We start from the raw sequence: 26,045 nt of genomic DNA, 5'->3' as shown, positions 1-26,045 counted from the left end.
GTAGTGCGTAAAGTCGTCTGTCCTCGGTTGCACTCACCACTGAGTTCAAAACTGCCTCTGGATGCAACGTCAGCACAATAACTGTTCTTTGGGAGCTTCATAAAATGGGGTTCCATGGCCGAGCAGCCGCACACAAGTCTAAGATCACCATGTGCAATGCCAAGTGTCGACTGGAGTGGTGTAAAGCTCGCCGCCATTGGACGCTGGAAACGCGTTCACTGGAGGGATGAATCACACTTCACCATTTGTTACGTTACAGCCTTGTTCTATAATAGATTCATTCATTTTTTTTCCCTCATCAATTTACACACAATACCCCATAATAAAGCAAAAACAGGTTTTTAGTTTGTAAATATCACATTTACATAAGTATTCAGACCCTTTACTCAGTAATTTATTGAAGCACTTTGGCAGCGATTGATTACAGATTCAAGTCTTCTTGGGTATGACGCTACAAGCTTGGCACACCTGTATTTGGCAAGTTTCTAACAGTCTTCTCTGCAGATCTTCTCAAGCTCTGTCAGGTTGAATGGGGAGCGTTGCAGCACAGCTATTTTCAGGTCTCTCCAGAGATGTAAAATTGGGTTCAAGCCCGGGCTCTGGCTGGGCCACTCAAGCACATTCAGAGACTTGTCCCGAAGCCACTTCTGCTTTGTCTTGGCTGTGTGCTTAGGATTGTTGTCCTGTTGGAAGGTAAACCTTCACCCCAGTCTGAGGTCCTGAGCGCTCTGGAGCAGGTTTTCAAGGATCTCTCTGTACTTTGCTCCGTTCATATTTCCCTTGTCTCCCAGTCCCTGCCGCTGAAAAACATCCACACAGCATGATGCTGCCACAAGCATGCTTCACCATAGGGATGGTGCCTGGTTTCTTCCAGAAGTGACGCTTAGCATTCATGCCAAATAGTTCAATCTTGGTTTCATCAGACCAGAGAATCTTATTTATCATGGTCTGAGAGTCCTTTAGGTGCCTTTTGGCAAACTCCAAGCGGGCTGTCATGTGCCTTTTACGGAGCAGTGGCTTCCGTCTGGCCACTCTACCATAAAAGCCTGGTTAGTGGAGTGCTGCAGAGGTGGTTGTCCTTCTGGTAGTTTCTAGGAAGAGTCTTGGTGGTTCCAAACTTCTGACATTTAAGAATGATGGAGGCCATTGTGTTCTTTGGGACCTTCAATGCTGCAGACATTTTTTGGTACCCTTCCCCAGATCTGTGCCTCGACATAATCCTGTCTCGGAGCTCTACAGACAATTCTTTTGACCTCATGGCTGTTATTGTTTTTGCTCTGACATGCACTGTGGGACCTTATATAGACAGGTGTGTGCCTTTCCAAATAATGTCCAATCGATTGAATTTACCACAGGTGGACTACAATCAAGCTGTAGAACATCTCAAGGATGATCAATGGAAACAGGATGCACCTGGGCTCAATTTCAAATCTCATAGCAAAGGGTTTGAATACTTATGTAAATAAAGTATTTCTGCTTTTCATTTTTAATACATTTGCAAACATTTCTAAAAATTCTGCTTTTGCTTTGTCATTATGGGGTATTGTGTGTAGATTGATGAGGAAAATGTGTTATTTAATCCATTTTAGAATAAGGCTGTAAGGTAACAAAATGTGGAAAAAGGCAATGGGGTCTGAATACTTTCCAAATGCACTGTTTTTCAAACTCACAGGTCCAAGTAGACTCTATATTAAGTAATTGAAATAACATAAACATTCTACATGGGCAAAACTATTTCTCCATCCCTTACAATCTCAGATCTGCTATTTATGGAGGAAAACATATCATGTCGCTCTGTGCGCTGCAGGTTCTTTGAATAAGAAAGAAACATTTACCAGTCATTGTTTTTTAGAGGAAAACGATGTTCACATTCTCAAATGTCCTCCGTCGTCTTGTTCTTGTTACAATTAATGAAGGTTATGAACATGAGGCGTCAGGACTTTTGATTTATTTGATTATTACTTACGGAATATCAAACATCTAGTTCTTATAATTTGACATGATGATATGTCACCATTTCACCATGTAGTTGTTTAGCCTTAGGCTCATAACAGATCTATGACTGATCCAGCTCTTATAAGACCTGTACCAGTACCAGGAGACATGACTGGTTCAGTAGACCTTGTCACAATGTGTCCCTGCCTAACCTGCGACAGAAACATTTCTAGCTAAAAGGAAAGAGAGATTGAAAGTGGGAATGGGAAAGTTGTTGATTTGTGTTTAAGCCAATCCCAACAGGATAGCTGTGTTTTAACACTCTGAACCAGCCTCTTCTGGTGGAAGTGTTCACACTGAATATATTGTCTTTTTGGGATTCTCTTTATTGTCCGTTTACCTCAGAAGAACTGAAGATGTTATTTCGTCTTTGGAGAAGTCTATCGGAAACGTTTGAAGGAATAGAAGGGAGGTGCTGACTGAATGGTTGGAGTGGAACATGGGGACATATTGGGTGGATATAGTGGAAAAGCACAATTGACATTTGTGTGACATACTGTAGGCTATAATACCCACATACAAAGAGTAGATAAATACTTTAGGTGAAGGGAAGGTGAAGTCCTGATTATGATGTCTCCTCTCTCTTCCCTTTCAGGGCCTTTCTGGACCCACATTCTGTTCACTTGGACCCTGACGGACGGTCTCAACATCTACATCAACGGGACATTCAACACCAGCGACCCCACTGGCAACGTGTCCATGAACTATGGGGACCCTTACCCTGACCTGGTCATTGGGACAGGAAATGAGCAGTCCTATGGACACTACGTGACAGGAGCCTTTGATGAGTTTGTCATCTGGGAGAGGGCCCTGTCACCAGAGGAGATCCTCATGTACTACAAAGCTGCCACAGGTAATGTCAGATGTCACCGTCAGTCTGGAATGGAGCACTCTCTTTTTCCGTGATGTGAAATGTTCACTATGTTCACTATGTTCACTCTTTCCCCTTGATTTATGTGAGGAGATTGGGGTTAAAAAGCAATTTCCATCTTGGTCATTGCCATTGACATTCCGTGCACACTACTGACGCATGGAATACACAACAAGATATTAAGCCGTGCAAAAAACCTCCTCATCTTAAAATCATCTCACATCTCACACACCATAAAAGTTTGGTTTCACATTCGAGGACTCAACTGACGTTAAACTGAGTGACTGAAGTTATTTTAAACCATAATGACCATTTTCATTGCTGCTTTGATTTATCTTGTGTGGTCTAGAATTATTCTGAAACTCAAAAGAAATGGACAATGTCCTCTGTATGGTCCGAGAAATGTTATTCAGAGCATGGTGAAATGTGTATAAGATCGTAAAAATGGATGAATCACTTGTCATGCTTATGGAAAATAGGAATAATTTGGGTCTGGACACCCATTCCCTGGGTTTTTGTCTAATGATTAGACCCCATTGTGAAGGACTCAGGTGGTCATGTTGCATGAAGGCGTAGCCTTCATTTTCTCAGACATAACAGACATGAACAAGAAGGTTGTTATGGTTATGGGAAGTGTTTTAATATGTTATACCTGTAGATAATGAATGGGACTAAAGAAGAGCAGACTGTTGGAAGGGACGTTCCTAATGTAAAACCATATATGGTCATTTATTGTTGCTAAGTGCACTAATTGGTGTGTTATTTACGGACAGCATGATGTCATGACTTCCTTCTAACATCTCTTTGGCTTGTACAGTACATCAGTGATGTATCTGGCGGTTGATTATCTAAAGAGCAGGTACAATAGCACAGCACTTCTTTTCATCTATCCCCGGCTGGGGGAAGGTCCACCATCATCAGACATGTACCAAGGAATCAGGAATCTTTGTGGCCTAAGCGTTCTATTTGGCATCCAGCTAGTGTTGCTATTGATGACCGGTGGAAGAGCACTGCTAATGGGACTCTTGTATTTCTCCAACTAGGTGATACTTTGACTTACCCTACCACAACAAGCGTTCCTAAAGAAGTCTCCTCTACGATTCAAACACTGGTGAGTTCTCAACTTCTCAACACAATGGGGTCTAGTCATTTGCATTTTTCTACATCTGCAATAACATCTGCTAAACATGTGTATGTGACCAGTACGATTTGACTTGATTTGAAATTTGGTGATTTATACAGATTGCCGTCTTACCATGGGAAAGTGGATATCTTAAACCGTTTTCAGGGTTTTACTACTAGAACAGACACACAGCAGCCTCGCAGGAAATTAGGTAGAAGGCTGGTGGTTGAACCGCAATAAACACAAACAATTCATTTCTTATGGAACCATTTTCTTCCCTTTAAGACTGAGGAATTGGAAAGGGGGATATTGAGAACACAAGTGAATAGACCTCTCCTGTCTATTAAATGGCAGTTGTGGGCGTAGAGAGAAGAAAGTAGAGACAGCTGTTCAACACAGCACAAAATGGGTCCCTGTAGGGCATGACGCTGGAAAAAGACCAGCAGTCTTTTACAGCAGACTTCTATGCAGAAAGAGTTCTTACTAAAGGTAATGGTCACCATAATGTGTTCCTGTGTATATTGGTCCCATTCTGGTCTTTGGAGAGTTTCTGTGGAGAGTAATGCCTGGTGTTTTGTTCCCTCAGGGAGTCGCATATGTGTCCTATTCTATCATCAACAAGCTGAGTGAGGAGATCCACAGCTCTCAGGACCCCATGCCCATGTTTGGCTTCCTGGAGTCTCTGCCATTCAGCCTGCCCAACAAGACCATCCCCCACGACACTGCCAACAACTTCACACAGGTACAGGAACACAAGGATATATACATGCGAGTGCCCACGAAGGCACACACACGAACACACACACCAAAGTAGGATGTAATAGTTTGTTTCAGATCACAGACATGATGTGTTGTTGTGTCCCGCCCAGGCTTTTCTGAAAAGTGTGGAGGAGGTGTTGTCTTCTGAAGTGGCCAGGGAAGATGAGGTAAGTACGTTTCAAGTTTTTAATGTCACGTGCACAAGTACAGTGAAATGCCTTTCTTGCCAGCTCCAAACCCACTAATCAATATCAATGTAGTACTAAAAAGAACACACGGTAGAACAAGAACACATTAGAAATAAAAAATATGAAATATATCGAGTTCATGATATCTCTGTGAAGTCACTGTGTGGGTTTACAGCAAACTAGCTATATGATAGTGAACTGTGAATATGATCACATTCGTTCAGGCTCAAGTTCAGCGCCCTCACACGTGAGATCACAGGAATTCCTGAACAGAGAGACATTTCGAGCGAGTTTGTCGTTACAATTTCTATACACACTGAACAGGCGTGCTTGTTTTCATGTGAGCAAGCTGAACCAGACGTTCTTAGTGCATGAAAACTTTGGACTTGGACATGGAGAGCACCATCAAAAGGAAGTCAGATGGCATTTACAGTAATACAGTGAATATCGGCCCAGCTGATAAGACTCTTAACGCATGCTACTACTTGGTTTTATGGTCTATCAGGGACAGTTTACCAACTCTCAAAATACAGTAGATACAGTAAGTTGCCAGTGTGTCTCTATGAGTGTGAATGTTGTTATTGGACCGTTTGGAGCAGGAGTCCACCCCAGTGGTCAGTGGGCTGATTGAGACAGTGGACAACGTGATGGTCCAGATGGTGTCCAGCCTGGAGTCCAGCCCCAGCCCCCGATCTCTCATCTCACTGGGAGGAAAGTCCTTTGTAGCAGGTCAGTACCGTGACGACGCAACTCTCTCCTGACTGTACTGTATGACTCACAGACTGTGGTGTTAAGTTGGGGTTGAGAGTTACTGTACTAAGAAGGGAGTTCTAAGAATGAAGTTCAAGGAGAGTTTTGAACTAACTGTCTACATACAGTATGTTTCCCTCAGAAGATAGAGATCTGACCAAGCTTAGATAACCATGGTCCTTTCCATGCAACTAATTTCCCTCTGGTAGGGGTTAGTTTGGCACAATATTTTGTTTTCCTGTGGACAAGCCTGCGTTGTCTCTCTCCCAGGGGCTCAGTCAAATCTTTGATCCACCCATGAATCATCACCACCAGCAGATAACACTGTGCTTTTGGCTCCCTGTCAGAACCCCTCCAGGCCTGGTGTTGGAGTTAGTTAACCACTCACAGTGCTCCCTCTCCCTCTGTTTCCAACCCCCGACCCCAATAGATTACTCTCTGATGAAGATTCCACAGAACTACAATCTTCCCCATTACCGCTTCCCCATGCAAGGAAAGAACTACATCTCAGTGCCTGGCGAGGCGTTCACCATGCAGTGTGAGTGTCCTACATCCCATTTCACTATGTTCTAAAAACATACAATACATTGAAATACCCACTCTCTCACAGCAATTCGTATTTTGTGTGTGTATTACACTGCTCGAATGTAGCATATGCTCATCTTTCTTTTGTGTCTGGCTCTTACTCCTTCTCAGCACATAGCTTCATTGGCTTGAATGTGAATAATTACTGGCCATTGTTTCTGCACTCTGTTTCTGCTAAGATACATTTGCCTAACCAGTAAGGTCTTGCTATTGGGCAGAAGTTTATTATGATGATAGGTTTAAAGACCTTTAACATAGCAATGGTAGTGTGTGAGAGAGCCACCATGAAACTGCTTGTGAGGCTTTAAAGTGCAAGATTACAGCTACAGTACTGTATGACTTCTATGCAGAGAGGCAATGTACCACAGACAGAGAGAGGGATACGTTTCATCCACTTTACTCTCCATTCAAAAGAAGCCCCTCCACTCACAGTGAACTCATTGATTTACTTAGCCCATTCTTAGCGGCGCTGTGAATAATGGTTTGGCAGAAATTACGGCAGTATTAAAACTGTGTTTGTTAGACTTGTGTTAGGGTCAGATCCATTTGGCTCCACCTGGCCCCCAAACACACTGCGTTGCTACACTAACTTTTAAATAAACCATTTTAATAATCTGTTAAAACCTCAGTATCAGAAATTGAATATAAATGTTACTGCTGGCAACTTAGCTCCTAGATTGAGTTAATGTAGCGTTGTGTGTCCTGACACATGGCATACTGTATTAAAGGCACCAAGTGGCGCTTTTATAAGCCAATTAAGCGCAGAAAAAGTGTTACAGATTTTTTTAAATTCTCTTGGACTGAGATACTTCCAAGTATTCATAAAAAGATGCAGATTATGCCCTTTTCTATTATTTTCTTTCTTCCTTAGAAAAGCTTTATAGGCAAACTGGCCACCAACTGATCCCTACAAAGATCTGGTAGGGGGCATTACAGTCATTACATTCAAAGTTCATTAGATTCAAAACCTTGACTTGTGATATGAATTCAGATTATTTCATACACAATGTATTTTCAACACCAGTGTTTGTTTTCTTACTCATTGAGGTAGATTTGATTTCATGAAAGCGGTACTTTCACCGTCAAGCGTTTCAGATCCCTCTCTAGTAGTTACCATGTTGTAGATTGCCTATGTGGTGGTGAGAGTGTATAAGAGTTGGGCACAGGCCTCCTGCTGTACTGTTTCAGTCATGGCACTGTGACTCGCATAATTTCCCAACACACACGTGGTCCGTGGTCCCCCTCCATCTCACCCGTGTGTGAGCATACAGCTCTCCAATTAGTCAGGGAGTGCCAACTTGAGGCAGCGAGGCTGCTTAATTAAGTTCCCCTCACTGTGAGCATTTTAGCAACTCCTCGTCACATTCTCAACCCTGCTATGAGTCTGTTTCACCTTTGACCTCTCTCTCTCTCTCTCTCTCTCTCTCTCTCTCTCTCTCCCTCCCTCTCTCCCTCTCTCCCTCCCTCCCTCCCTCCCTCTTTCCACCTCAGCCCAAACCACAATCGTGGGTCTTTTCTACCACAACATGCACAACTACTACAGAGAGATCAGCCCACTCAGGACCAGGTAAGGGGGATGGGAGGACACATAAAAAGCCCCGATCATACCAAACAGAAATGCTCTCTATGTAGGAATTATGATTCACTTAAATGTGTGATATAAAGTTATCCTGACCAAACACAGTACAGTAGACAGCACTGTTTAAAGTAAGTTTAGAGCCTGCAGAAAGTAATATAATACTCTCATTTACAAGCATTCAGAAGAGGCTTGAGGTTGTCAAAGCATCTCTTTGGGGACCAATCAGAAAAGTACGCAACAAACTAAATAGTTTACTTTGCACGCCTTGCAATTAAGAATTACAGTCATTGAGAAGAAGTGATCTCAGAGGATCTAAGGGATGTTATGGCGATAAGTGCTCTGAGCATCAGCCAGGATCACTTCCTGTGTGTCCGCTGTGGTCCCCTGGCGGAGTGGCGCCCCTGTTTCCTGTTGTCCGTAACAGATCATGCCTGGGGCCATTCCTTATCAGCCTCCCACCAGGCGATCTCTCATCTGACCATTTAACCGCCACTGGCTGATACATCCTGCCGTTAACTTCATACAGAAACTTGGCCACACACTTCTTTTCCCAATAATAGGGCAAGCATATTACGATAATCCTGTGAAATAAATATTTTGCATGAATTTGATTAAAGTAATTTGGTGGCCTAAGCGTAAACAATCTTGTTTGATTAACATGTAGTTACTGGCAGACATCATCAATAGCATAATTGTGTCTAGAAATACAGCTTATTATGCTCAAGGAGTTGGACTGACTGTTGTGGCCCTCAGTACAGCAAATAGTTTTGACTGCCTCTGCAGAAATCCAGAATCTAAAGCAGCGTTTACACCATTTACACAGGCAGCCCAATTCTGATATTTTGCCCAATTATTGGCAAAAGATCTGATCTAATTGGTCGAAAGACCAATGAATGGCAAAAGATTACAACAGTGCAAACTGTGTAAACGCAGCCTAAAAGTACCATGTGTAAGTGATATGGCACTTCAATCAGCTTCTGCTACAATATACTTTCTTCTAAACGAGTTTCTCAGTAAAACTGGATAACAATAATAAACACCCATGTTTACAAAGTAGAAAAGCAGTTTATTCAGGAAATTCCAATTGGTGTAAGTATGCCACCATTTTAGAAGTCATAACTTATTTACTTCACATTTGATGATTAGGTTAGTTCCCAATGGTTGTGTTTCACTCCCCAGTGGGTGAGAATGTCCGTCTGTATAATGATACGGGGGTGTTGCCTCTACAACCTACCGTCACTTACCTGTTGACCTCGAAAAGCTCTTGACATAATGCTGTGTTTTCACTGTGATTGATGACATGGCAGGTGTTTCAGAGTCCCACTCTCCTGCTACTGTTCTGAGCCCTCTGTGACACTACTGTGTACATAAAACACCTCTCATTGGTGTTAGTGACAAACCATCTCTCTCAGGATCAACGAGGCAGCTGATTTCAAAGACCATAAGATCCAGGTGGCTAGTTTCCTCATCTCACTGAAGGTGGAGCCATCACCTGCCCTTTCCGTCAACCTGTCTGGGGCTCCGCTCATCAAGATCGTCCTCACACACATCCTGGTAAGAGTACATACCAACACACACCGCACAGGGGTGTATTGAATTACCAAGTTATGACGATGGATTACCATTTTACTGGCCATAAGAAACCATCTCTGTTATGAGTGAGGGACTTGAAAAATTGTGCTGGAAAACTGTTTAGCAATGGTTCTGCAGAAATGGGCATCACAGTTGCTGGTTGCGGGACTGTTACCTTATCGGAAGAAGGATGTGATTTTGGCTAAGGAGTATCCCCTTTTGTATATTGTTTCTTTTTTTGGGGGGCTCAGTAGGGGACAATCACTCAATTAGTCCATGTCAGCTATCTTTTTTTTTATTGGTAAGTTAGTCTAGCCTGCTATCTAACCTAGTAATCATGGTTGAATTACCAACTGGGGTCCCCCATTGATTTTGTTAGTCACTCTTTTTATGGCCCCCACCCCCATCAAAGTTCACATCCCTGATCTATATCATTCCAAACGCACTCAAAAATACCCCCCCCCCCCCCTGTTTTCCCTCACAGTATGTGAAAAGAACTGTTTCTTGTGAACAGTGGATTGTAAAAGCTCAGTACTCACAAAGACAAAGGACATTTGTTTTTGTTTCCATTAGTCCCAACCTCTTCATTTTCCTTAACAAAGCATGATTCTTCCCAAAAGAAAAGTGATTATCAACATTTGAACTGTAAGCTTTGTGCACTTTGAAAGGAACAACCATTTGAGTTTATGAACAACATATTTTTTGCCTTTCTGCTTTGTGGCAGGGATTTAGTAGAGAAAGTGTTGCCAGCTTCTTTAGACCTCTCCCATGGCATTTGAAACCCATAATGAAAGTTAACTTAGAAAACGTGTATGGCAATTGTTAGTCCTACTGTAAATGCAGAAATGCAATGGAGAGCTCTAAAGTCCATCCATAGAGTGATCTTAAATCACCCACTTCAAGTCAAACACTTTTCCATAAACACTCAATAGTTGGAGGAGGGCAAAATTAACTCCACAAGATATCATCCAATAGTAATTTTATCCAAGAATTTTTTTACCAAAAATAAGATGGGATATTTTTCCATCAGCTAACATAAGTAGCCCCAGTCCATTTTACTTGTAGAGAATGTGCTTCCCCTGCCATGTGAGCTGCTCAGTTGAAAATATTCACTTGCTATTAAAGTGAATCACCATCAAAGGTATTTTTTTCCTTCCGTCTCTCTTAAGAGCACAAATTAAAACCATGCGGCTTTGTGAAACCATGGCAATGGGCTTTGTTTGCCTCCATTTTCCCATGGAAATAAATGTTTATGCTGCAAGGATCTGACCGGGTTCCTGTGACATGATTTTAGCAGACACCACGAGAGAGGGGAGAGTCTCCTGTATTATGAAGTGCTGGAGATGCATTTCAGTGCTCTTTCATCTTGATTCAAGATGTTTCTATTTACACTCACTTACACTGCCTTACCGCTTGTTGTTATGGTGACAAAATAAAGTAGTGATAAAGCAATGGTTTTCACAGAAATGAACATTGGTCATGTGACGGGAATAGTTTGGACCTCAACTCCAGTGACACCAAATATTTTATGACAAATTACCGTACAGTATGTGATTTTGGTTTTTGACTTGGGAACTTCCAAGTGCCAACACCTAACGTAAGACAATAGCTGAGACTTATGTTTGGAAGTTGCATACCTCACACATCACATTTTGGCTGTAACCTTAACCAGAAAAAAACGTACATATGCTATTACTGGTCTGTTGTGAGCCGGAGGATAGATTCAGGCCAAAAGTGACTGACTATTTTGGGAATTTTTATGTCTCTGCGAGCTGGTGGATACTTATCACCCTCTGAACTAGGAAAGAGGGAGAACTGCTCACCCACTATGTGGAAGACCTTTCCCGTCATTGTTCACTCCGCTTTTTACTGCCTGTCCAAGTCCACTCCCTAATGACTTCCCGTGGCGTGCCTCCATTGCTCAGGGGTAGCTTAATGATTTGTGATGGACCCTTCTGTTTTCCCAACGCTTTTAGCCAGCAAGAGGAGAGAGAGACATCTAGTCACTTTATTAAAGTCTGAGCAGGGTAATTGTGTCAGCAGCAGCATAGTCCTGTCAGCTCCACCATATTTCACCATCCTGGTCATGGTGCCATGGTAACAACAGGTCCTGTGTATTAGTAACACTGTAGTACAGGGATCATCAACTAGATTCAGCCGCGGGCCGATTTTTGATCGGGGCTGGAACGTAATTACAAATCATTTGTAAACTGAAAATTGACTGCAAGAAGTCCAAACAGGTATAATATTTGACTAAAACATAATCATTTCAAACCTTGCTTACATTTGTATACGATCACGTCTCTTTCTAGTGCTTTGTGTGGGCAAGTGGTTTGCTGATGTCAGTGTTGTGAACAGAGTGCCTCATGGTGGCAGTGGGGTTATGGTATGGGAAGGCATAAGCTACAGGCGACAAACAGAATTTTATCGATGTAAATTTGAATGCACAGAGATACCGTGACGAGATCCTGAGATCCTGAGTCCCATCGTCGTGCCATTCATCCTCCACCATCACCTCATGTTTCAAATCAAATCAAACGTTATTTGTAACATGCGCCAAATACAACAAGTGTAGACTTTACCGTGAAACGCTTACTTACAAGCCCTTAACCAACAGTGCAGTTCAAGAAGAGTTAAGAAAATATTTACCAAATAAACCAAAAAATAATATAAAGTAGCACAATAAAACAACAATAACAAGGCTATATACAGGGGGTACCGGTACCGAGTCAATGTGCGGGGGTACAAGTTAGTCGAGGTAATTTGTACATGTAGGTAGGGGTGAAGTGACTATGCATAGATAATAAACAGCGAGTAGCAGCAGTGTGCAAAACAAATGGAGGGGAAGGAGGAGTGTCAATGTAAATAGTCCGATGGTCATTTTATTAATTGTTCATGGGTCTTATGGCTTGGGGATAGAAGCTGTTAAGGAGCCTTTTGGTCCTATACAGCTTGTCGTGTGGTAGCAGAGAGAACAGTCTATGACTGGGTGACTGGAGTCTCTGACAATTTTATGGGCTTTCCTCTGACACCGCCTATTATATAGGTCCTGGATGGCAGGAAGCTTGGTCCCAGTAATGTACTGGGCCATGGGCCATACGCACTACCCTCTGTAGCGCCTTACGGTCAGATGCCGAGCAGTTGCCATACCAGTCGGTGATGCAACCGGTCAGGATGCTCTCGAGGGTGCAGCTGTAAAAGTCTTTGAGGATCTGGGGACCCATGCCAAATCTTTTCAGTCTCCTGAGGGGGAACAGGTTTTGTTGTGCCCTCTTCACAACTGTCTTGGTGTGTTTGGACCATGATAGTTAATTGATGATGTGGACACCAAGGAACTTGAAACTCTCGACCCGCTCCACTACAGCCCCATCGATATTAATGGGGGCCTGTTCGGCCCCCTTATCCTGAGTTCCACGATCAGCTCCTTTGTCTTTCTCACGTTGACGGTGTGGTTGTTGTCCGGGCACCACACTGCCAGTTCTCTGACTTCCTCCCTATAGGCTTTCTCATCGTTGTCGGTGATCAGGCCTACCACTTTTGTGTTGTCAGCAAACTTAATGAGGGTCTTCGAATCGTGTTTGGCCACGCAGTCATGGCCCGTCAGGAAGTCCAGGATCCAGTTGCAGAGGGTGGTGTTTAGTCCCAGGTTCCTTAGCTTAGTGATGAGCTTTGAGGGCACTATGGTGTTGAACGCTGAGCTGTAGTCAATGAACAGCATTCTCACATGTTCCTTTTGTCCAGGTGAGAAAGGGCAGTGTGGAGTGCGATTGAGATTGCTTCATCTGTGGATCTGTTGGGGTGATATGCGAATTGGAGTGGGTCTAGGGTGTCCGGGAGGATGCTGTTGATGTGCCATGACCAGCCTTTCAAAGCACTTCATGGCTATCGACGTGGGTGCTACGGGCGGTAAAACATTTAGGCAGGTTACCTTCGCTTCCTTGGGCACAGGGACTATGGTGGTCTGCTTGAAACATGTAGGTTTTACAGACTTGGTCAGGGAGAGGTTGAAAATGTCAGTGAAGACACTTGCCAGTTGGTCCGCGCATGCTTTGAGTACACGTTCTGGTAATCCGTCTGGCCCCGCGGCTTTGTGAATGTTGACCTGTTTAAAGATCTTGCTCACATCTGCTACCAAGAGCGTTATCACACAGTCATCCAGAACAGCTGGTTTTCTTGTGCATGTTTCAGTGTTGCTCGCTTCGAAGTGAGCACAAAAGGCATTTAACTCGTCTGGTAGGCTCGCGTCAATGGGCAGCTCCCGTCTGGGTTTCCCTTTGTAGTCCGTAATAGTTTTCAATCCCTGCCACATCCGACGAGCATCAGAGCCAGTGTAGTAGTATTCAATCTTAATCCTGTATTGACACTTTGCTTGTTTGATGGTTCGTCTGAGGGCATAGCAGGATTTCTTACAAGTGTACGGACTAGTGTCCCGCTCCTTGAAAGCGGCAGATTTAGCCTTTAGCTCGATGTGGATGTTGCCTATTATCCATGGCTTCTGGTTGGGATATGTACGTACGGTCACTGTGGGGACGACATCGTCGATGCACTTATTGATGAAGCCGATGACTGAGGTGGTGTACTCCTCAATGCCATTGGATGAATCCTGGAACATATTCCAGTCTGTGCTAGCAAAACAGTCCTGGAGCTTAGCATCCGCGTCTGACCACTTCCGTATTGAGTGAGTCACTGATACTTCCTTGGCTTGGAAGCATGAATCAGGAGGATAGAATTATGGTCAGATTTGCCAAATGGAGGGTGGGGGAGAGCTTTGTATGCATCTCTGTGTGTGTCCACATCCTTTATTTCACATGGAGGACAACTGTCTTATGGGCTGAAAAAGTGACTTCATGAAACCTATTGCTGTGAATGACTAAAACTATATGCAATTAATTGACAGTGTCACTGACCAATCGTAATGATCTATAATGACCTTGTGTTATGGCTGTTAGCATCGTTCACAAGGGAGTCCAAACAGGTCTGAGCGGATGGCCAGTGAATTTGACCTTGCATCCATGATTGATAACCTATGAACTCAGAGCCTCATCAAACATCTAGCGAGGTCATGTCATTCCAGAGCTAACTGGCTGTGTCGTATCTGTCTGGTCCAAGGTGACGCCACGCCAGCCAACAGGGTTTTGGGGAGCAGCTCCGATACGGAGCGAAGGTGTTATCAGGTCTGCCAGAAACCCATGAGCTTTCTCACGCTATTCTGCGCTGTTGCTGATTGGGCCTTGGCTCCAACCGTGATTTATTAGCTCTGTCCGATGTGGGTCTGGCGAGGGTCAGCGGAGAGGAGAGAGGGGCACTGGGGTCTGTAGTTAAACATTAATACATACATAAAAACCCCACTCCTCCTCTTCGCTTAAAGCATCACACTGATGGTATGAGGTGAAGAAATGGAAAGTGTGATTTCACCGAATGCCGGTGTTGCTCAGTGTCAAAATTGAAAGGATTAAAAAAAGGTTTTGACAAGCAGGACTTGAGTTTACAGGCCAATAAAACTGTGTTGTGGAATGGCGGCGGCAGCTCCATGAGAGAGACTGTGGGGAGTGGAGGAATGGACAGGAAGTAGTGTAGTAGCGCTGGTGGCCTCTGTCCATCTCTCCCAGAACTGACCCTCACATTCATACTGTACTGCAGCAGGCACTTTTATCAGGTGCTGGAATGAAAGAGCTCATTTTAATGCTCGGTGTCATATTGACTTCATTTTATAGATCTTGCTTTTGTCCTGTAATTGATCCAATTTTAATCCATGTATGTCTGCTTAATAAAAACAAAAAAGGGGTGTGAGGATGAGAGAGTGTTTGAAGGGGAGATCAGGCTAGGGATTGCAAGTCTAGTAGACTTTCAGGAGCTTCCAAATAAGGGTGGAATTAATTATTAATCAAAAACTGAGAAAATAAACCCACCAAAACCTTTTTTAAGAACCCTGATACCCAATATTTTTTAAACAAGTAAGCCAAAGATGGTATCAGTCGTCTCTGCCACAAGCAGTCTTTATTGCCAGTTTTTATAACTCCCTGTACACATCCAACCCAAACCCTGTGGGTGAGTCTCTCTCTTTCTTTCTCTCTCTCTCTCCTTTTCTTCTTTCTTTCTTTCTCTCTCTTTTCCCTTTCTCTCACTCTCTCTCTCTTTCTCCCTCGCACACAGACTTGCTTACACATTTGGGCCAGCTCGCTGATCAATCGCAGATGTAGGTCTGGCGATTGCTATCCTCCTCTTGCCAGGAGCTTTGCATTGAGGGTCTCTCTTTCCCCCGCCCTATTTTCTCTCTCTCTCCCCCTTGCGCTGTTCCCCTTTCCCAAAGTTACTCAAATGGAACTTCCTTTTAATTTCCTGGGGCAAAAAAGAAAGGGACAGTGTGGCGCATATTTCAAGGAAAGATTCACCCATTTTCAATGTTATTTCGTTTTTGTGCATCTCTGTGCGATGTTCTGTCGATTACCGGGGTAATTTCATGTTTCCATGTGTATCTAAGCTATTGCTGTTCAAGCAGGCAGAAATACAACCAGTATGATGAGTTTTGCATGATGCAACATGAAATGGCCCAGGAAATCGATAGAACATCGCTCAGAAATGCACAAAACTATATAACATTGAAAATGTCTGAATCTTTCCTTTAAGTAACATTCTCCCATATTAACACAACTCAATGAAAAGACCAATATCTCAGATTAAGCTTGGTGTAGTGTGATTGTTTTATCCCAGCAAGGCCAGCATATACAGTGCCTTGCGAAAGTATTCGGCCCCCTTGAACTTTGCAACCTTTTGCCATATTTCAGGCTTCAAACATAAAGATATAAAACTGTATTTTTTTGTGAAGAATCAACAACAAGTGGGACACAATCATGAAGTGGAACAACATTTATTGGATATTTCAAACTTTTTTAACAAATCAAAAACTGAAAAATTGGGCGTGCAAAATTATTCAGCCCCTTTACTTTCAGTGCAGCAAACTCTCTCCAGAAGTTCAGTGAGGATCTCTGAATGATCCAATATTGACCTAAATGACTAATGATGATAAATGCAATCCACCTGTGTGTAATCAAGTCTCCGTATAAATGCACCTGCACTGTGATAGTCTCAGAGGTCCGTTAAAAGCGCAGAGAGCATCATGAAGAACAAGGAACACACCAGGCAGGACCGAGATACTGTTGTGAAGAAGTTTAAAGCCGGATTTGGATACAAAAAGATTTCCCAAGCTTTAAACATCCCAAGGAGCACTGTGCAAGTGATAATATTGAAATGGAAGGAGTATCAGACCACTGCAAATCTACCAAGACCTGGCCGTCCCTCTAAACTTTCAGCTCATACAAGGAGAAGACTGATCAGAGATGCAGCCAAGAGGCCCATGATCACTCTGGATGAACTGCAGAGATCTACAGCTGAGGTGGGAGACTCTGTCCATAGGACAACAATCAGTCGTATATTGCACAAATCTGGCCTTTATGGAAGAGTGGCAAGAAGAAAGCCATTTCTTAAAGATATCCATGAAAAGTGTCATTTAAAGTTTGCCACAAGCCACCTGGGAGACACACCAAACATGTGGAAGAAGGTGCTCTGGTCAGATGAAACCAAAATTGAACTTTTTGGCAACAATGCAAAACGTTATGTTTGGCGTAAAAGCAACACAGCTGAACACACCATCCCCACTGTCAAACATGGTGGTGGCAGCATCATGGTTTGGGCCTGCTTTTCTTCAGCAGGGACAGGGAAGATGGTTAAAATTGATGGGAAGATGGATGGAGCCAAATACAGGACCATTCTGGAAGAAAACCTGATGGAGTCTGTAAAAGACCTGAGACTGGGACGGAGATTTGTCTTCCAACAAGACAATGATCCAAAACATAAAGCAAAATCTACAATGGAATGGTTCAAAAATAAACATATCCAGGTGTTAGAATGGCCAAGTCAAAGTCCAGACCTGAATCCAATCGAGAATCTGTGGAAAGAACTGAAAACTGCTGTTCACAAATGCTCTCCATCCAACCTCACTGAGCTCGAGCTGTTTTGCAAGGAGGAATGGGAAAACATTTCAGTCTCTCGATGTGCAAAACTGATAGAGACATACCCCAAGCGACTTACAGCTGTAATCGCAGCAAAAGGTGGCGCTACAAAGTATTAACTTAAGGGGGCTGAATAATTTTGCACGTCCAATTTTTCAGTTTTTGATTTGTTAAAGTTTGAAATATCCAATAAATGTCGTTCCACTTCATGGTTGTGTCCCACTTGTTGTTGATTCTTCACAAAAAAATACAGTTTTATATCTTTATGTTTGAAGCCTGAAATATGGCAAAAGGTCGCAAAGTTCAAGGGGGCCGAATACTTTCGCAAGGCACTGTAATTTCAACAAAATGCCATATTATTTTGCAATCAAGGATATTGCAATATGACTAGAGTGAGATTGTTAGACTTCCAGATCTTATCCTCCTGCCCTATCAAAACAAAATGGCAACTTCCAGCATTTAATTGGCTTCACTTTTCTTCACACTTATCAACACTTACATAGTTGTTTTGTGTGTATACCTTGGAGGCTCAACTCAGACCACAGCTGCAAGCCTTACATTTCCCCTGATATCATGACCTCACTCTGCTCTGGGCCAGTTGTGTTGTGAAGCTATGCTCAGATGTTTTCTTCGCTGTCCTTGCTATCCGGGCTCCTTGGGACATCCCTACCACATTGAAGTTGACATTTAAAATGGTTATGGTTATGGTTAGAGTAAGGGTAGGGGTTAGGGTTTAGGGTAGGGGTTAGGGTAATGGTAGGGGTTAAGGTTAGGGTTTAGGGTAGGGGTTAGGGTAATGGTAGGGGTTAAGGTTAGGGTTTAGGGTAGGGGTTAGGGTAATGGTAGGGGTTATGGTTAGGGTTTAGGGTAGGGGTTGGGGTAATGGTAGGGGTTAAGGTTAGGGTTTAGGATAGGGACATCCCAAGGATCCCGGATGGCACTAACCGTTCCTCCACATCCTCTAAATGAGTTGGTGTGTCTGACACCATGGAGACACACATTTATATCATAGCAATATTACCTGTTTATTAAGCCCAAACTGTCCTGGGGTTAGCTCAGACCCACCAATTAAAAGTGGATCCCAGTCTGAAATAATATCATAACAGATCCCAAGTCAGTGATGTGTGACTAAAGCTCTGCTGTGATCCTAACCTGCTGTGCTGAGTGCTTTGGTCCATTGTGCCTGCTGGACTGGATAGTGTTTCACTGCACCTCTGTGTGCCTGTCCCAGACATAGAGCAATAAAGTGCTTCCTTTTGTGGCTAATTTTAACTACAGTAAGTGTTGCCATGGGGAGATGCATATGTTTGCACTTTCTACGTGTTATATAGTGGAACCAGACACCGGGTTTAGCTCTACCTGAACTCTCCTGTTTATTAAAATACTAAGGCAACAAAGGAAGTTCATTCATGTGTTTTTGGTATAACGGTGTAGCTGATGTAGTTTGAGTTTCAATGCTCTCCTTGTCTCTGCAGACGGTTGTGCTGTTAGACTAGTTTTCAGTGGCTGACGATTGTATCTGTCCCACACCACACACCTCAGAGTAATTCTAAATTACACCCTGTCTCTCTCCATGCCCTCAATTAGATTGCTATGTCGAAACGTGGGGAAATTGAAAAGATATTGGTGACTTTATTTTTATTAATTGTGTTTTACATAAGACACGAATTTCAAGGCTCAGTGCTGTCAAAAATGTGATTTTTCTGTGTTTTATATATATTTCCCCACTATGATTTTGGAATAATTCTGTGAACATTTTGAAAATGATGTTGGCCTTATAGTGTAAGAACTGTTTGATGAGACCGCCTGAAATTAGTTAATAGACCAATAAGAAAGAGAGTTTCAAGCCTCTCTGCTAACAACAGCTAGTTTTAGATTTCCCCGCCCCACTCAGACCACTCTCAGACAGTCCTAGCAAAATTATTTATTGAGAAATTGTTCTTTGCTTGTGACCATTTTCATTTAAAACAATCACAGTAAGGTACTTAATTGTTACCCAGAAATGATTTGATATTGAGATTTCAAAAAATGGCTGTAAATGTATTGTCCACAATATTTATATAGACTGCATTGCATTTGAAATAAGTCTTTACTACAGACTAGCAATGCCAGCCCAGAGAATGTGGGTTAGTGTGGTAGAGCTGGACAGTGTGCAGAGGGAGTTTGTGTGTTAGTCCGCTATTTGGCTGTACGTTAGAGAACATATGGTGGTGTTGGGCTTAATTTTGATGGATAGGTAGTGTCATGGCTGCTGTACAGTATATACAGTATTCCTGTATCAATGTGTCAGAATCACTGCATTGAAGCCTACAAGAGGTCCACATGAGAGTGAGCCACCATCCATACGCCCTTCCCTCTTCTTTTGCACTTTATTCTTTCTGTCTTAGAACCAGCTGTCAAAAGCTAGTATTCAATTTGGCCTGGAATAGTCTGATGTCTTTGGATTTGAGAAGGCGTGTCCTGTCAGTGGTTGGGGAGGTAAGTTCAACCACAGAGAGAGCTTGACATCCAGCTCTGGCAATCATGGGAGGTCTGAAATATGCCGCAGTGCAGAGAGGAGCTCGAAGAGTTTGGCGGGTATGTCATGTAGGGGGGCTTATATGCAGATGTTATGTGTGAGAGTTTGTATTTTTACCTTGTCATTCTGTCCATGGACATTGTGAGATTGTCTTCAAAGACGTCAAGCTTTGCATTGACATTAACTAGCTAAAGCACAACATTTGTTCATATGACCAGAATAGACATATCAGAATGTAGCCGGTATTTATCCTGTTGGCAGGGCAGACGTGGAAGGCCATTCTTTCACCATGACGACAGATGGGGGGGGGGGGGGCTATTCGTTAATCAGCAGCATATGCCACTCATCCCTGAAGCATAATACTCCCTACGAATCTCCCCCAAATGTTGTTATGCAACACGCTGCCACATGATAGGCGTGTTGTCATGATGTCATGACAGCTGAAAAATACCCCGTTCACCCTTAAAGAGTTGCATAATCATTAACTATACTCCTTACTGAGCTGCAGGATTCTCAATCCATACTCTATTGTATGCCCTGATTCAATAATTCGATGGATGTCACTGGTCTCTCATTGTTTGTGATGTAGGCCTAGTGGGTTGACAGAACAGTTGAGACAAACTGCTTTCTTCGCTACTCATTTAATGATCTCTGAGGAAAGAGAGAGGGGAACTACAGTAGTTTACTACTATCTGTGTCTCTTACTCCCTTTCTCTCACTCTCACTCTGCCACTTATTCTCTGACTTCCTCTGGCAGTCTCATTCTCTTCTTTTTTCCCCTCAATCTGCCTTCCAGTCTCTGTCTTTCTCTCTCTCCTCCGTTCTCTGTCTCTTTCTCTCTGACTGTTTCTCTGTCGCTGTCTTTCTCTCTCCGCTCTCTTTCTCTATCCGCTCTCTTTCTCTCCCTCAGATGAGGTTTGAAGTGATTTCCAAGGCTAATTTTGCTAGCCCTCTGTTGTTAATAAATTGATGGAGCGGAGCTCTCTTTCCTGGCAGACGGTGAGGCTGCAGGGCACCAGGGAGACGAGGGAGCAGTGGCAGGCGCACACACACAGACACACACACACACACGCATAGACACATGCACACAGAGACACACACACAGACAGACACACACACACACACACGCATAGACACACGCGCACACACAGACACACACAGACAGACACACACACACACACACACACACACACGCATAGACACACGCGCACACACAGACACATGCACAGACACACACACACAAACACACACAGACACACACACACACAGACCAGATGACATCTCTCTCTCTCTCTCTCTCGCTCTCTTTCTGCATTCTAACACTGAGGAGAGACTCAACTCCACATCACTCTCCCTACTCTCGCTCTCCCCAGATATGGGCTCAGAAACACCCAACGGACATGTCAGAACAACAACCACTGTGTCGCCACAGAGACATTGTGACTGAATAATACCACATCTCCCATCTGTGACTGTCCGTTTCGTCAGTGTGCTTTTCATCGTGGGTCTGGTCCATGTCAGAGCTTGTAACATTTTCCCTCTCCGTAATCACTCAATGTGGAAAATTAGTCCCCTAGTTTTCTCACTAACATAATAGCATCAAAGTTTCAGCGATAGAAGAGAACACATGTTCCAGAGTAAAGGAATGCCTGATGGCAGTGTATAATTGTTCTTTCTCTTCCTGGACTGTGAATGGATCCTAGTTGTACCTCACCCTCCCATCTGCTTCTATTTACACCCACCAAGAACCAGTGAGTTATTAAACCCCACAGGGCCCTGTAAACTCTCCCAGAGGGTCTCTCGCACCTCGTCAAAGACAGACGTTTCCCATGCTGATGGGCTGCATGTGTGCTGCTCTCAAGGCCTGTGTATGGAGCACACAGTCCTACACATGAGTCCTTTCTGTACATAAAGCACAATGTTCAGGTGAGCAGCACACTGCTCTACAAAGGTTGATCAAAGTACAGACTTAGCTATTGTGTGAGTAAGGCGAAAATCACACACAAAATATATATACTATGAAGGCAAGAGTTTGGCCCATAGCTAACATTATAAGGTAATATGAAACAGAGAGTGTATGGTAGGGCCAGGAAACAGATACATGCACAAGGCATCGTGCCTCACTGTCAGATTCACTCTCCCGCTCACTCACTTTTTCCAGAAGGGAATAGAGACAGTTCATCTCAACACTCTGATCTAATTTCTCCATTAAGGCCCAGGGAATAAGGAGAGGTGGGTCTGCTGTAGATGTTACACCATGCCAGCCTATGAATACTTTGTTTTGTGTTGAGGAAAGATTGGATGGAGCGTTAGGGTGAACCTGAAACCATAGCCAGGCCCTAATTACCACATTCCTTCAACCATTAGCTCACTGTCTCTGGGGACTCCATTTAAATCTGATTAAAGGAATTATATGTAAAAAGTGAGTTATAATCAAATAAAATGACAGTAAGGAGTCTCACACAATGTAATAATCACCTTTGCTGCGGGGTTGAGCCTTTGTTATGATCTAGCTCGGGGGTGTCAAACCCGTCAGTCAGGGTGTCCAATACGGCCTGGGTGGTTTGGGTAAGAATTGTTTTTTTATATATATATATATATATATATATATATATATATATATATATATATATATACTGTACAGTGCCTTCAGAAAGTATTCACACCCCTTTACTTTTTCCACATTTTGTTGTTTTACAGCTTGAATTTTAAGTTGATTAAATTGAGAATGTATCTGACCGGCCCACAGTACACACAATACCCAATAATGTCAAAGTGGAATTCTGTTTGTTTTTTTATGTTTTACAAATGGATTAAAAATTAAAATCTGAAATGTCTTGAATCAATAAGTATTCCACCCCTTTGTTATGGCAAGCCTGAATAAGTTCAGGAGTAAAAATGTGCTTAACAAGTCACATAATAAGTTGCTCTGTGTGCAATTAAAGTGTTTAACATGATTTTTGAATGACAACCTCATCTCTGTACCCCACACATACAATTATCTGTAAGGTCCTCAGTAAAGTAGTGAATTTCAAACACAGATCAGGGAAGTTTTCCAATGCCTCGCAAAAAGGACACCTATTGGTAGATGGGTAAAAATAAAAAGAAGCAGACATTGAATATCCCTTTGAGCATGATGAAGTTATTAATTACACTTTGGGTGGTGCATGAATACACCCAGTCACTACAAAGATACAGGTGTCCTTCCGAACTCAGTTGCCGGAGAGAAAAAAAGCCGCTCAGGGATTTCACCATGAGGCCAATGGTGACTTTAAAACAGTTCCAGTTTGATGGCTGTGATAGGAGAAACCTGAGGATGGCTCAACAACATTGTAGTTACTCCACGATACTAACCTATTTGACAGAGTGAAAGAAGGAAGTCTGTAGAGAATAAAAAATAATCAAAAACAAGCATCCTGTTTGCAACAGGGCACTAAAGTAATACTGCAATAAATGTGGCAAAGCAAGTCACTTTTTGTCCTGAATACAAAGTGTAATGTTTGGGGCAAATCCAATACAACACATTAATGAGTACCACTCTTGATATTTTCAAGCATAGTGGTGACTGGATCAAGTTATAGGTATGCTTGTAATCATTAAGGACTGGGGAGTTTTTCTGGATAAAAAAATTATGGAATGGAGCCAAGCACAGGCAAAATCCTAGAGGAAAACCTGGTTCAGTCTGCTTTCCACCAGACACTGGGAGATTAAGTCACCTTTCAGTAACAATATCAATAACCTAAGACACAAGGCCAAATCTACACTGGAGTTGCTTACCAAGAAGACAGTGAATGTTCCTGAGTGGCCAGTGACAGTTTTGACTTGAATCTACTTGAAAATCTATGGCAAGAACTTAAAATGGTTGTCTAGCAATGATCAACATTCAATGTGACAGAGCTTGAAGTATTTAGAAAATAATAATGGGCAAATGTTGCACAATCCAGATGTGGAAATCTCAGAGACTTACTCAGAAAGACTCACAGCTGTAATCACTGCCAACGGTGCTTCTACAAAGTATTGACTCAGGTGTGTGAATATTTTATAGATATTTCTGTAGTTCATTTTCAATAAATTTGCAAAAATGTCTAAAAACATGTTTTCACTTCATCATAATGTAAAATAATATACAGTGGGACAAAAAAGTATTTAGTCAGCCACCAATTGTGCAAGTTATCCTACTTAAAAAGATGAGAGAGGCCTGTAATTTTCATCATAGGTACACTTCAACTATGACAGACAAAATGAGAGAGAAAATCCAGAAAATCACATTGTAGGATTTTTAATTAATTTATTTGCAAATTATGGTGGAAAATAAGTATTTGGTCAATAACAAAAGTTTATCTCAAGAGGTCAGAGGTCAAACGTTTTCTGTAAGTCTTCACAAGGTTTTCACACACTGTTGCTGGTATTTTGTCCCATTCCTCCATGCAGATCTCCTCTAGAGCAGTGATGTTTTGGGGCTGTTGCTGGGCAACACGGACTTTCAACTCCCTCCATCACAAATCCCTGACCTCAATCCCATAGAAAATGTGTGGGCAGAACTGAAAAAGCGTGTGTGAGCATGGAGGCCTACAATCCTGACTCTGTTACACCAGCTCTGTCAGGAGAAATGGGCCAAAATTCACCCAACTTATTGTGGGAATCTTGTGGAAGGCTACCTGAAATGTTTGACCCAAGTTAAACAATTTAAAGGCAATGCTACCAAATACTAATTGAATGTATGTAAACTTCTGACCCACTGGGAATGTGATGAAAGAAATAAAGCTGAAATGAATCATTCTCTCTACTATTATTCTGACATTTCACATTCTTAAAATAAATTGGTGATCCTAACTGACCAAGAAAGGGACTTTTTATTAGGATTAAATGTCAGGAATTGTGAAAAACTGAGTTTAAATATATTTGGCTACGGTGTACAGTATGTAAACTTCAGACTTCAACTGTACTTTAAAATGGCTAAAACCAAATCTAAACTGTGTAGATATGAGAATGTACATGCATTCATACAGTTTCTTGACTGTGTCCAGCTAGACAGTCAGGGAGCATCGACAGTTCCTAAAACGATGGATAGAGGACTATTTTTAGCACAAGGAATTGTTACCAATTTTCACTGCAGCCCTCCGGACCTCACTGAAGACCAAATGCGGCACCCGGGGCAACATTTGTTTGACACCTCTGCTCTAGCTTGTTAAGCTGATATCTTCTTCAGATGTTTATTGGTCTCTTCACACCAGTGAAGGGGACATTGTTATTTGATTTCACAAAACAAAAAGAAAAAAGGTGGTTAATTCTTCCAAATTCAAAAGAGATTGCTACTTTTGGAGCGCATCGAGCCAGCTCTAATGGTGTTGTTAAGCTTATTTTATGAAGAGAAAGCCAACTGGAGTCATGGAAAGCCATCTTCGAGAGAGCTGCTCATTTCCAAAGCTTCCAAATGATCCCATGCCCCTCTCATGGTGATTACAGTAACTTTCCTAACAGGTTGCTCTGGTTTATGGGAGTAAACAAAAGCCAGGGTTGGCCATCACTCCAACTCACTAATACCATCAAGTCAATTGTTTTCTATTTAATTATTTATTTTACCAGGTTGTCTCCTTGAGGTAAAACAACCCGTTTTTCAAGGGAGACCTGGACTTCTGGTTCATCAACTGAATTCTGTTCAGAAATATAAAATGAGGTCTTCTTTGGGATTTGATTTTGACAAGATACAAATGCCAAAGAATATCAAAATGTCACACATGCCCATCTCACAATAGAGGTTTGTGAAGTAGAGCTGTAACTGTGAAATTAGGACATTGTTTTCTTTTTTCAGAACAGGGATCAGCAGGGTCAAGCCTTAAACCAAAGCAACAAAGTGTTCCTCTACTGTGCCTTCCTCGACTACAGGTTGGGTTTACATATGCACACTGAAATATGTCTATTTCATGTCTATCACTGAAATAACTGATTTTGCCCAAAACATCATCATCATATACAGTACATTACATCCTTGATACATAGCATCAATACATTTGGTACAGTATATATATTGAGGGAGGGAGTGTGCAACCTTCAGTAAAAACACTGCCATCTGATAAGCCAATGTTTTGGCTGTTT

General features: G+C 42.5%; 1 protein-coding gene across 2 annotated transcripts in view; it reads left to right on the top strand.

Annotated features, from left to right (window-relative positions):
- LOC110535948 (adhesion G-protein coupled receptor D1) overlaps nucleotides 1–26,045 on the top strand; it is a 44,209-nt gene that overhangs the window by 4,161 nt on the left and 14,003 nt on the right. For both annotated transcript variants that reach the window (XM_021621357.2, XM_021621356.2), the window contains 9 exons: nucleotides 2,591–2,848; nucleotides 3,910–3,977; nucleotides 4,576–4,731; nucleotides 4,859–4,915; nucleotides 5,536–5,665; nucleotides 6,117–6,224; nucleotides 7,763–7,838; nucleotides 9,263–9,404; nucleotides 25,762–25,835. In XM_021621357.2, coding sequence (XP_021477032.2) covers nucleotides 2,591–2,848; nucleotides 3,910–3,977; nucleotides 4,576–4,731; nucleotides 4,859–4,915; nucleotides 5,536–5,665; nucleotides 6,117–6,224; nucleotides 7,763–7,838; nucleotides 9,263–9,404; nucleotides 25,762–25,835 — 1,069 coding nt within the window. The remainder of the gene's footprint in view (nucleotides 1–2,590; nucleotides 2,849–3,909; nucleotides 3,978–4,575; nucleotides 4,732–4,858; nucleotides 4,916–5,535; nucleotides 5,666–6,116; nucleotides 6,225–7,762; nucleotides 7,839–9,262; nucleotides 9,405–25,761; nucleotides 25,836–26,045) is intronic.

The sequence above is a fragment of the Oncorhynchus mykiss genome, chromosome 11 (assembly GCF_013265735.2).
Source record: "Oncorhynchus mykiss isolate Arlee chromosome 11, USDA_OmykA_1.1, whole genome shotgun sequence".
In the NCBI taxonomy this organism is placed as follows: domain Eukaryota; kingdom Metazoa; phylum Chordata; class Actinopteri; order Salmoniformes; family Salmonidae; genus Oncorhynchus; species Oncorhynchus mykiss.
This window is presented reverse-complemented; position numbering and strand designations above follow the sequence as displayed.